At 41.6% G+C, this 13,206-nt stretch overlaps 2 protein-coding genes across 4 annotated transcripts; one reads left to right on the forward strand and one right to left on the reverse strand.

Moving 5' to 3' along the window:
* Positions 1-3,677: 3,677 nt before the first annotated feature.
* LOC127333669 (DNA repair protein RAD51 homolog 4) lies at positions 3,678-8,219 on the reverse strand. 2 transcript variants are annotated; one of them, XM_051360062.2, is made up of 9 exons: positions 8,008-8,219; positions 7,804-7,919; positions 7,542-7,623; positions 7,226-7,360; positions 6,933-7,046; positions 6,758-6,848; positions 6,143-6,213; positions 4,916-5,062; positions 3,678-4,065 (listed from the first exon to the last, which is right to left on the reverse strand). In XM_051360062.2, the coding sequence occupies exons 2-9, from the start codon at positions 7,914-7,916 to the stop codon at positions 4,027-4,029; spliced, it is 792 nt and encodes a 263-aa protein (XP_051216022.1). In that variant the 5' UTR covers positions 7,917-7,919; positions 8,008-8,219; the 3' UTR covers positions 3,678-4,026. The 2 variants fall into 2 exon arrangements, with proteins under 2 accessions (XP_051216022.1, XP_051216021.1); XM_051360061.2 differs by having other exon boundaries at positions 7,804-7,924.
* A 74-nt stretch (positions 8,220-8,293) lies between these two features.
* Positions 8,294-12,873, forward strand: LOC127333667 (uncharacterized). 2 transcript variants are annotated; one of them, XM_051360058.2, is made up of 3 exons: positions 8,294-8,495; positions 9,104-9,423; positions 12,269-12,873. In XM_051360058.2, exons 2-3 carry the CDS (start codon positions 9,130-9,132, stop codon positions 12,569-12,571), a joined length of 597 nt encoding a protein of 198 aa, XP_051216018.1. In that variant the 5' UTR covers positions 8,294-8,495; positions 9,104-9,129; the 3' UTR covers positions 12,572-12,873. The 2 variants fall into 2 exon arrangements, with proteins under 2 accessions (XP_051216018.1, XP_051216019.1); XM_051360059.2 differs by having other exon boundaries at positions 8,357-8,495; positions 9,100-9,423.
* Positions 12,874-13,206: the final 333 nt, after the last annotated feature.

Here is a 13,206-nt window from a genome sequence, read left to right on the forward strand (position 1 = left end):
TGTGAAACTGAAAAGGAAAGGTTGGCCTTCGACAAGATGATAGAAGATCACAACAAATTGTTATACCCAACTTGCGAAGATGGCCATAAAAGCTAGGCAAAGACACCGGAATTGTTGCAATGGAAGGCAGAGAACGGTGTCACTGACTCAGGATTTGGAAAGTTGCTGACAATAATTAAGAGGAAGCTTCCAAGGGGTAACGAATTGCCCGCCAGTACGTACGAAGCGAAGAAGATTGTCTGCCCTCTAGGATTAGATGTGCAAAAGATACATGCATGCATTAATGACTGCATCCTCTACCGCGATGAGTACGAGAATTTGGATGTATGTCCGGTGTGCACTGCATTGCGGTATAAGATCAGACGAGATGACCCTGGTGATGTTGAGGGCGAGCGCCCCAGGAAGAGGGTTCCTGCCAAGGTTATGTTCATCAATACTGTTCCGGGTGAATGGAAACCGGAGCTTACATTTAGAGATTACCCTGTAAGTAGTACTATATATATAGCTATGTCCGTGAAACTTTATATATGATATTTACTTTCAATACGATGCTTGATTATTAGTTTGATCGAACTATTTTTTCGTAAAGTGTATGAGGCAGGAAAAAGGGAATAACTTATGTGGATACTACGTCTGCACCTTCATGCGTGACATGTCCTGTTCCAAGGGTGGGGATCCCCAAATACACCACACTCGTGTACGATAACAAATTTTCACAATTAATCTTAATTAGTACCATCTATTGTATTGAGTTCCATTCATATATTGATCTCCTTTTTTAAATATAGATGACACGCCTGCGGGACACTCTCATAACAGCGAATCAAATAAAAGCAATTCAAGAGGAAATCGCGGGATTCTTTATTACCGAGGTCCTTACCCCAGGTGGAGAGCACTATCGGAAGATCGTGACGGCGGAGGATATTCGTTCAGGAAAAGTTGTATTGTAAATATGCATGCATTACGTGTACTGTGTTGACTATGTCGTGTACTGTTGACGATGTCTATATATATTCATGACGATTTTTTGTGGTTTCTTGAATGATATATATATGCATTGCTGAAACTCTGCCGCGGCAAGGGAAACAGATCGCTTTCTCTGCGCGCAGAGAAACGCTGTACAGCCCAAATCTGTGCCGCGGCAGAGAAATAGCAATTCTCTGCCGCGGCAGAGAAACATAGGCCCGGTTCGTACCACGAACCGGGACCAAAGCCCTTCCAGCGCGAGCTCCCTGGTCGCACCACGTGTTGAGGCCTTTAGGCCCAGTTTATCTTTGAACCGGGACTAAAGGGTACCCCCTTTAGTCCCGCCTAGTTGGTCCCGGTTCAGGAACCGGGTCTAAAGGCCCAAATGGACCGGGCCTATTGCCCAGTTTTCCACTAGTGACATGTGCGGCACTGTGTGGATATCAAGTACGTACAGTGTAGACTACTGTACACGTCCTCTTTGGATTATTGCAGCATTTTCAAAACGTATAATAGAAAATACACAAGCTTGAGATGGCATGTAGTACTATCTTAAATTCCTAAATGATTCCACAACGCAGAAATTTTGTAAAGAGGTGTCTTTGGATCATTGGATGGTGCCAAGAAAATTAAAGCTTTGGAATTCTATATACAGGATTAAGAGGAGTCCCCTCCCCTTCCTAATGCGCCCCCTCTTCCTTCCTCCCTCCTCCCTTGAGAGTCCCATCCTTCTGCCCTAGGTGGCTGCCATGTGGGTGGGAGATGTACCTACATTTTGGCCCACCAAGTTCAGGGGAGCTGTCAGGTACTGCAAGGAACTGCCGATGGTGGGATGCCGGTAAGCCGGTTCATTGCCATCTCGGCACAGCCCTCTGGTGGGCCCGACGGAGGCCTGGCGGCCGCTAGCTCGTGGATTCCAAAAAAAATCTAATTTTTTCAAATTGTTTGACAGTTTAATCTCTCTAAACATGCTTAATATTAGACCGAATTACTTATTAATAGTCAAACTTCCCACTATGTTATTCATCTTAAAAATGCTCCCAACCCAGCACGCTTAACTTCTTTGTTTCTTCCGAATGAGCTTTCGGCAAAGGAGTCTTCTTTATTGACGATAGTACCCTATCAATCCTATTAACCCTTGGGCCATGACATCACATTTCTTTATTATTTGAATTCCAAACAATATTTGACTAAAGAACGATGAATAAGTAATAATAAATCTTGAAACAATAAAATAATTTTTTATTTTTATTTCTTCAGAATCTAAAAAGCTGAAAAACTCCTATTTCCCTTTTGAATTTGAGAAATCCAAGGGTTAAAATTGGATGTAAAATTTTGCGTAGATGCATTTTTTATATAAAAATGTTTTCATCAGAGGTCGTATGCAACCAGAAATTCCGGTTTACCGAAACATGACGCAATTTTGTATAATATATCGAAATTCATGTTTGTTTAATTTTCCTAACAACTATACCACATAATACATGGTCATCTCAAAGGACTTTTATTTTTTTGAAAACTAAAAAGGCAATTCCTGGGAGGGGGTGCATGGAGGAAAAACCCGTCGGCATAGGGCTAGAGGGGAAAAAATCACGACGTTGCCTCACCGTCATGGTGGAGACCCATGTGCCAATGGCTTTCCTGTGCCGATAGCTAGACCGAGCATGTGCCGAGTGCCTTTTTTTGTGCCGACGGCCACCATCGGCGCAGGTTGCCCTTTTTCTGTCCGAACACTGTGCCGACAGCCCCGACAAAAAGTTGTTGGCACAGATCCTGGCCGTCGGCACCTTGACGTTTTCTCGTAGTGACCGGGCTCTTTTGTTGCAAACGGTAACATACTTTGTTACATTTTACTATAACCTAATTGGGTTTTGTTAAGTATATTTTTGCTTTTATGCAACATTGACATATCCTAAATGTTACAACCATTTTTGCTACAATTCGCTAGTTTGCCTAGAAATAAGCAATGTTCATAAGAAAAAAAACTTTATTTATTTTTTAAGGTACACCTCCTTAAGCATCTTACATTATACGTGCCCTAATTATGGGGCCGGGTTTCATGTGCGGACTTTGCTGATTGCGCTTAGGCTTTCCCCTGTGAGCTTGCAATTCATTCATGGGCTGCACGTTTGAAACCTCCGGGTGCCTTCTTTGAGCTTGCCGTGGCCACGCTGACACACATGCATGTGTACATCCCTGTTATGACACGGTTTTCAGACTTTGGAGTAGTTGCAAGCTGACAGAGGGTCCTCATGTGCTCTGTATTTGGATCAAATGTAATGCAGAGTAGTACATCGGAAACTTAGCTAACATATCGATTGTGCGCAAATTATAGGCGCCGCCGCGGTTTGGCAAGTCACGCGTGTACGTTCCGCACCGACACAGCCTCATACGCATGTGGCATGTGGTTAGTGGGTTGACCCTTGCTTGCATTACACTGGAAAAGCTGGCTGCTCTCGTGGTAGTGGAGGCTGGTCGCCGATGCGATGTGCGCGTGTTGCAAGCTGCTACAACCTTTTTATTTTTATTATGAACATACATCCGTAAATGGCATCACGGATGCAGGTTCACCTTACACCTGCCTGGAGGGACGCTGCCCTTCGATCCACAATACTTGTCGTGGTTTTTGTCAAAATTAGTCAAATTTTAAACTAAAGCCACCACAGAGTATGGATCTGACTGAGGGAGTAGCATTTTCCACATTGACCGGATTGGAGAGGGGTCTGTACGTACAGTACATTCATATTTCATTTCCTGGAACGTATGTGCGCACATACTAGTGTTTGTGTACATGGATTGATGGATCGTCGGTGGCTACACACCTGAAAACTACATGCATATATCCAGTACTGGTACGCAGCAACGGTGCACGGGTGAGACGAGGATGCAGTCTCCCCCTGGTAGGAAAATAATCCCAGGACAACAGAGTACTCGGTCAGTCTCACGTGTTCCTTCGTGTAGTATATTCCTCTGCTATTTGCTCGTAGGAAAATATATATTCAAAAAAACCTTTAGTTGTGCTCTTAGCGCTTAGCTCCTGGAACGCCATGTTCAGAAAATTCAGCCAGGTACCGCAAATTTCATATGACGGCCAGAAGCCTGCAATAAAGCAGAATGTCAGAAACCAAGCAAAACCCAAGGTCTCGTGCCATGCGGACAAAAACCAAGCTCTGGATGTAAAGCATGTTTTCCACTCCAATAGAATGCAATTCTAGTTTGCTACCTTCACAGAACGGAGGAGATGGCTAACTATTAGCAACCAAGAAAATAGGGCATCTTTGAATCAGCATGATATAATAATAATAAAATAAAATAAAGATACTAACATGCCTTTGCTCCACCAATTAATATAGAAATGTTGTTCTATTGTAATCAAAATAGTAACTAGAGACCACCAGAGAGCAACTATGAGCATGAGTGACTAATCAAGTCAGCCAATTTCCCAAAAGGAAGTGCAAATGAACACATTGCAGCAACTATCTATATTACAACATATGAGGGAACAGATAGAAAAAAAAAACCTACCACTTATACTAGAAAAAATTTATGGACCAAAAAATTTATGGACCAAAAACAGCAGTAATAGCTATGCTGCTGAGCATTGTATTGAAGCGGAGATGCAGCTAGGTTGGCCTTTTTTTATGAGCATGTATACAACCAAACAAGAAGCAATTCTTGAACTAATTAACTGCCTACTATTGATTTCATGTGTCTATTATGAATTAAGCCAAACGTATTTACGTGTCTGCCTATCAAAGTTGCTCGTCCCAACACAGCTCATAAAGGTGATGCAATGGCAAACATCTTTTTCGTTTTTCCTGAGCTAGCACATATATATAAGATTTTCTCTAGGTTTATCATCCATGAAATTTGACGATGCAGAGAAGCAATGCTGTGTGGCCAAGAGACGATGACATCTAAAAATATAACCAAATTGTGATTAAAATACCAGTAGTGTGTGCTTCAATATCGTTGCTGTGCAGATATTGCTCCCACGATCACGCGAGATCATCAAACGAATATGTGGAACAGCTTTCCAGCTCTCACCAAGGGCAGGCTTAGGAGCTCCATTCCCAGCGACCATATGATTTGTTACCTAGGGCAAGACAAAATGGTTAATCAATGTTGATTGCTGTAAAGTGCCATAGCAGTTCTATCTTTGAAATTATGCCTTTTGGATATATTAGATCTGTTAGTTGGGTATTACTAGAGCTGCTTAAGCAACGGAGAATAACTTGGTATTTTGTACAAAAATACAAGGCAGTGGCCACCTTCTCTGGTGATTATATACAGAGAATACATAAATAGAGGAAAGAGATATTATCCGATTACTCAAATCTAGCAGTTATAATCACAATATTTTTTATTAGAAAGTTCCTCGTTGGTTTCCGTTAAAAAAAAAACACCTTCTGAAATCTTTGAGCAGAATTGTAAAGTTGTATTAGAAGAATTTCTTAGAAATTTATCCTTTCCAGGTTTTCTTCATACAGGTGGTTTCTTTTATTTTTCATGGGACTTGAATCATGATGCAGAAGTGCAAGGCTCTTTGTTAAGATGAAATTACATGACCATTTACTATTATTTCCAATGAGTACGGCTCTCACTAGTGGCATGAACCCTGACAGACAGATAAATTCAGGGACTGCAATTTACTCTAAAACCGGATGTGCACATGGACAAATACACCCTACTCAACATTTACCAACAAACTACTGTCTAACAAAGTGAAACAGGAACAAATTAACAAATGATATTTGACCAAATGCATGGCACGTCTAGTTCTTTAAAAAGATGGCATGCTGAATTAGTAAATAGTTAAATGCTGCGAACTGGTCAACAATGTAGACACAATAAATTGGTTATTATAAAGAAAAAAGTTCTCATAAAAGAGGATGGAGCATCCACCTAAGGGTTGACTACAGCTGTACTCATGAAATAAATTTTGAACAACAATGTATACTCTCTCTTGATTTTCTTCAGAAGATTCATGGAGACACTGGATGATCTGGGTGGCTTTCACAACTAAATGTTATATAGTTAAGCACGTTAAACCCATGTGTTCACTCCAAGGATCAGAACAATGTATTAGAAAGGCAGTAATACTATGCTCAAATCCAAAGCATGCACTTTACATGCCATGAATGACTACAAATCAAGTTAGAGCAGGCGGAATTACCAGAACAGATAGATTATGCTTATCTGCCAACTTTTTAAGAATCATTGCCACTGATATCATCATCGACCGTCCTGCCAGGTTATTAATACAGGTTCAGACAAAAGAAAAAAAATATTCTTTAATTCAGGCTACAGTTCAAGAGTGGTTGATGCCCCTCTCAACAAGCAATCATGTCAGCAAATAATGTTTTCGGGAGCTCAAACCATCAACAAAAAAAGTTGACCAACGGGGGAAGATTCCCTCCCTTGGCTATACGTTGTTAGATAGATGAGACCTCTCCAGCAGAGGACTCATACGCGCTAGATATGACCCCGTTTAATTCAGTCGCACATGTGACTCGAACCTGGGTGGGCTAGCTCACCACCGTGAGGTCAAGCCACCAAACCATCAACAAAGGAACAGTGAATTATGGTCAACTCAAATTATCAACATCAGGCTGCACATTTATCAATTAGTTGCACTGTGTTGTTTAAGCTACACCAACTCTCTACATTTTGTAACTCACTCTCAGACTCTCATGGCATTGATCTTTAAAGCCTGAGTTACTTCTAGTATAGCTGAAGTGCTAGATTGCATCATATATCATAAATCTATTAGACAAGGCAATGCAAGAACCTTGTGAATACTTCCCGCCGATGATTGGAGCAAGTAGAGATGATATCGAGTCAATGATAAGCAGGCATATCTTTTTACCACCGTTGTTTACCTATAAAGGTTGTGATAAGTGAGAGAAGTGTTTAGGATAATAAAAAGGGAGATGGAAGATTTCTCTAGTTTCCTTCATACTAACCTTGTTATTCAGTGAGACTTCAAGTTGATTCAGTACTTCAAACAAAGCAAATATATCGAATACAGACTCACAGATGATGCTGCTCATGACCCTCTTAAGCCTCACGTCCTTGGGCTGCAAGTTGAAAATCGGGTTCTTAGAAATCACAGAAGTTTTAGGATAATCTAATGATTGCCAACACAAGTGCCATTCCGCTTACACCACAAGAGTGGAAAAAAGATATGACAACCCATAAAGACAATAGGTAAGAGCAGGGCAGGAACATGGATTATTGATTTATTATTACTACTAACCTCTTTGATGAAAGAGATGGGCAGTTCATCAAGAATGCGAGCAATTCGGCTAGGAGAGAACGAATTACTAGTATCCAAGTACAAAACAGCGCCCATATGCCTGGCTGCAACGTGTGCAGCAGAGTATAGACAGGCCTGCAGTTGACAGTACATGGAGTAAATAACAGCATCCTTATGTATTATCTGCGGGATATTTTATAATATACCACACTTTTCTTTGATTCTCTATTATTTGCCTGCTCTGCGGTATTCAGTATTTTACAAGGCAACTATGTTCACAATTAAGAATATTAAGAAAGATCAATCATGTTTTCACCTGCGTTTTACCAGAAGAGGACTGGCCAGTTAATTCTGTCAACTGACCTTTGCGCAGCCCGCCTCCAAGAAGCGTGTCAATGCTGGGAATTCAGTGCAACATAAATTATAATTGTAATGTAATCCAGTACTGCTATTTAAGGTAATGTGATTTTCTGCATGATGATCGGGACGTCCTCTAGACAAGGATCAGCAGGTAGGTTCATGGCACAAGAAGAGGTATACCAACAGAGCGGGAATGATTACATTCGAGATAGGAGTACCCTTCAAGTCCGGTAGGGAGTAAATGTTTTCTTTCCGCCGCATCTTGGAGCAAGTCCATCCCATCAGACCACAGCACGCGCCCAGTTTCAACGCGAGGTCGATCTTGATCCATGACCTGTCCTGTATCATATCATGCGCGGCATAAATGACATTGCCCGGAGAGAATTGCATTTGGCTGAAAATGCTAGTGATCCTAATCGTACCAAAGCACCCTGCAGCAGAGCAGAGTGGGTCGGACGAGGAGGGTTGCGAGGGACCCAGGTTCCTCCGCTTCGAGGTAGCAGGCGCTCTTCGGTGGGAGGAGAAGGAGGAGGGGGGAGGATACCAGCGAGTGACCGGGGAGCGCCGCCGGTGGATCTTGTTCAGGAAGCTAGGGTTGTGGAGAGGCGGGCGCTGGCCAATGGCTACGGGCTTTTCCCCGAGGCTGGATGCTGTCCGTTGGATATAGATCGGACAGTTGACGCCGCCCCACCCTCCAGAGTAAGAAAATCCTTGAACCAGAAACAGCACGCTCCCCTGCCATCCTCTCTCTTCTCTCTTCTCTCCGGCGGCCGCCCACCCCTCTCCTGGCCGGCGCAGCTGAAGAAGCTTTCGGGCCTCTCTTCCAGCGTCCGCGCCTCCTCCTTCCTCCGCTTAGCTCTGCACTCGGGTGACCTGGGCTGGGAATCCATCGGCCTGATTTCTCATCGAGGTACGGACGCCCTAACTCTGTGTGCGATTTTGGGGTCAGCACTTAAATCCATATGTCCTCCTTCCTTCGCTAGCTGCCTCAGTCCTACCAGGTGGTGGCGGGTTTTCTTGACTGCCTTGTCTAATTGGCCTCCACACTGCAAGTCTAGTGTTTGTTGGATGCAATCGCAGTTTACAATTACAAGCCAGTACTCATGATTTCGTCCCAATGTAACAAGGCTTTAGGAGACACATAGGTGATAGGCTCACTCCTTGGATATAGTTGATTCATCAGGAGAGGGTACCTGCCTCATCTTAATGTCTATTTGGAACTAGTTCCATTCTTCATGCCGTTAGAGGATGTGACCCAATTGTTCCTTACTTTGCCTTCATTTGAAACCATAACTGTTATGTTCACTACTTCAGTACATTCCCCTCCCTGTCAGCAGTCTATTCTTGCTATTTCCATATCTCCATTGTGTCATCTGTTATTTTCTGTAGCCCTAAAACAACTAGGAGTTTCAAATGCATAGTTGAAAATGGAGTTTAAACATGTTCCGCCTAAACTTAGAGGCCAAATTTGTATCCTTAACTCATACGTTGCTGTTCTGTTCTGTTCTATGTAGGCAGATTCAGGGGTGCACTTGCTATCAACAATGTCAGATCCTGGCAAGGGTAGCAATATGCAGCAGCTAGTCCCAATGGCACCGCCAGCAAGGGTTTCTGGTGGTGACAGCGGGAAGGAACTGATGGCAAAGGCTTCTGGTGGGGGCAGTGGGAAGGAGCTGGTGCTGGCCGAGGGTGGAGGAAAGAGCTCAGGAGGGGTCAAGCTACGGGAGGACGAGGAGGACCTGGAGGTCAAGCTGAGGCGCATCATGGAGCATGTCCCTGTCCGTGTCAGCAACACCTCTGGCTCCTCCGCTGGCTCTGGCTCTGGTGATTTCCACCAGGTATTCTTTCTCTCTCCCACCCTCTCACATTCGAGACTTCAACTAAAATGACTGCCAGATTGAACCTAATCATTTTAATGTTTTCCCTATTATGCGGAAGAGAATCACCTGTAACTCTGCATGGTGGCTGTTATGAGTGAAAATTAGCACTTGAGTAGATGGTTGAAATGCTTTGGTGGAAGTTACCATTTTATTGATTTTTCCTGCACTTCATTTGAACATGAACTTTTGGTTCTAAATAAATGGGGGTTCTTTTGTGTCTACAGAAATACCATGTTGCTTGCGTAAAAAAAAAATGCATGTACATAAAAACCGTTACCTTTGTTATTTAAGAAGAATACTGAGAGAGTGGGACAACATGGCTATACCAAGACAATATGGTGTCCAAACTTTTCTCGATTCTTGAATCTCTAAACCGCAAGTTGGTCTGGCTATTAAGGTAGCAACATTGAATATGAAAAATAGAAATAATATTTTGCTGACATCACTTCGCCAGTGGGTTGTAATAAGGCTGCCAAATGGCTACTCTGTGATGAACGGTGAAGGTTAATAAAATTATGATGATATATAAGAGATGGGGTCAGATACAAGATGTTTGTGTCTATAGAAATACCATGTTGCTTGCGTAAAAAAATGCATGTACATAAAAACTGTTACCTTTTTTTATTTTTAAGAAGAATACTGAGAGAGTGGGACTACATGGCTGTACCAAGACAATATGGTGTTCAAACTTTTCTTGATTCTTGAATCTCTAAACCGCAAGTTGGTCTGGCTATTAAGGTAGCAACGTTGAATATGAAAAATAGAAATAATATTTTGCTGACATCACTTTGCCAAATGGCTACTCTGTGATAAACGGTGAAGGTTAATAAAATTATGATGATATATAAGAGATGGGGTCAGACACAAGATCTTTGTATTTATGCGCGTACCAGTAAGCATAGGCATTGTCACATCATGATTGAAAGTTCCGGAAGCTATATGAGTGCTGAACTAAAAAGAAGGCCAGAATAGCGTCCAGCCCTCCAGGAGAAGGTTTAGTGTTTTGCATGGATGGTATTTACATTTAGGGTAGTTTCTGTAGGTACTTAAAGAATTGAACAGCTTTTAATAATCCCTCCTAGTTTGCGTAAGTAGGCACGAGTTGGTAGCTGACATTAATGTAGATAGGTAACTAAACTGTAATGGGTAATTAAATGTGCAAGTGTATATGTTCTAGTGAGTTCTCATAGTTTGCAATTGTCCAAGCTTTGTTGACCAATACATGTACTAAACTACTTATGAAATTATGCATCACAGAAAACTCATGATTCAATGAAAATATAGTGGTATTTTAGTATCTAAGGGCATCTGTATAGTGTAACCGAAAGGGTCCCCTTTTCATTTAAACAAAACACCAAGTACGATCACTCAACTGTGCGGTTTACTGGCAGGTTTAAAATATATTTGGCAGTAAACGTAGTCTTTGGTGAAGTACTTGTTGATGCTCAGGAAATATGGGCACAAAGACAGCCTAGGCCTATTCATCCCATCAGTCATATTTTTCCTTATGATTTGGAAGCCTGAATCTGTTTGTTTGATGCTTTTTGAAGCGTGTACCATTTGGCTGTTCTAGGCAAATACCAGTGATGCTCAGTTTATTAGGTGAATGTTTTGAAATCACTCCAATTGAATGGGAGCATAGCCGAAGACATATTTCCAGGTTCTAATATTAAATAAAATTATGTTTTTAGCTGTTGCCAGCAAAAGTAGGATGCAAGTAACAAACGAGAACCAGTATGGAAATTGGTACTTTCATAGTGTAAGGGTCTGGTCTCTCTCTTGCTCTTGTCTGATGTTCTAGAGCATGCGAACTCATTTTCTATAATGTTTGTGGTGTGATCAGTATTGACATAATCAGAATCACACATAGTACAAACCCTATTGGTAGTCATTTTCTTCAGAAGGTGTTTCATATTATGTATCTCTTGTTAAGTCTCGCCTAATCAAATGGAGTTTTTAAGATTACAAGAGATGCATATACGTAGCACCCTCATTATTTTGATGATGGTATTTTTCTTGTTCAAAGTATATGCCGTGACCTCTCTCCTTGCATAATTTCAACCTGGCAATCTCTAATAGGAAATTGTTGAATTTGTGATATCACTGGATGTTATTTAAGGCTAGTTAAAATATTTAATAATGTGCTGCAGCTCTAAGAATTTTGTTCTGCTGATCTGCAAGAGATAACTATATTGCCCATTTTGATGACAAATTCAGTAGCCATACGCCACTGCAGCTAAGCGTGTATGTGCTTATGTGAATGGCTCCTAGCTAATTTCACACCCTCTCTGTTTTTTACTACCGATTCTTTACTTGAGTTATGAAGTACTTCTGCTGACTTGTAGACACAATCCTAGTTTAACTTTTAAACTGCTATTGACTTGTGTTTGGGTTCAACAACTAGATGCATACAATCTGTCAGTGACTCAGTGAAAGAAAGGTTGTCATTCTTTGAAACTCGTTGATAATAATAAATAACTATCTGTAGCAATTTGTGATTCAAGATTTATTTTTTCCAGTCATGTTTGTTCACTAGAATTGTTATCTCACATCCTTGCATCGGGCAGGTACATCATAGATTCACAGCAGCTGAAAATCATGACTTGCGTATTGGTTCCTTCATTCACTGGGTTTAGAGCAAGCATTTTTTCTAATGTGTTCACAAACCATCTTATTTACTGATTTTCTATGTACGAATCTAGCACCATATTTCTCAAGTTGCATGAATCAATGATTTCAGAACTTGCATGAAAATACGTTGGTAGTTAATATGGTTTAACTATAAGCATTCTTGTTTTGACAGTACCGGCAAATGAGGAGAAGGGAGCAGGACCGAATAACAAGGATGGAGAGTGATTACGAAAAGAGGAAACAGGTGGCTGAGTTCAACCTGCGGCGGGAAGAAAGGCTAAAAGCAGCCGAGGAGCGAACATCCAAGAAGCGATTGAAACGCCAAAAGAAGAAGGAGCGTAAGAAAGAAAAGAAGACTAAAACTAGCAGTGGTGGCGAAGAACCTAACAGAGAAATACCTAACCGAGTGGAGTCCTCAGATGACGATGAGGGTTCAGATTACGAGGGTGACGACAAGTTTAAGCAGTGCACATGAAGTTCCTGGGTTTTAATTTCACTGGTAGCGATTCTTGATGATATGGAAGACTATCAGTCACTCCCTGGTTTGGCTGTGTGCATGAACTGACGTTGAGAGCTGCCTCCGTAGTAATAGACTCAGAAATATACTAGGTTGGGCCCTCTGTTATTTTGTTTGGGAACATTTGTCTGCTGCAAGATGACAAGCCAGTGGGCAATGCTACTGGACAGTAGATGGTGCATTAGCCTGTTGGCATGAATTATGTAACCTTTTCCTGATGGCATGGACATACATTGAACTTGTTGGTGTTTCTTCTTCTCTGTGCTTCAGGTTTCTTTTTCTAATCACATACTTGAGGGGCTGTGAGATGTACTACCTCTATTTCAAAATAAGTGTCGCAAATTTGTCTGGATATGGATTATTTAAACGCATTTTGATGTGTGTAGATACATTTGTATCTAGAAAAAACCGTGACACTTGTTTTAAAATGGAGGTAGTATTTCAGTACCTAATAATGTTCCTTGGACGGTTTGCTTCTTTTATGGGCTGAGGGAGTTGGAAAAGGAGATCGGAGGTTACTGATGTGTGGAAACCATGTTCACCTACGCAAGGACGGACAACGCAGCACATTGCAATTTGCAACTAATATAGAT

The sequence above is a fragment of the Lolium perenne genome, chromosome 2 (genome assembly GCF_019359855.2).
Source record: "Lolium perenne isolate Kyuss_39 chromosome 2, Kyuss_2.0, whole genome shotgun sequence".
Classification (NCBI taxonomy): domain Eukaryota; kingdom Viridiplantae; phylum Streptophyta; class Magnoliopsida; order Poales; family Poaceae; genus Lolium; species Lolium perenne.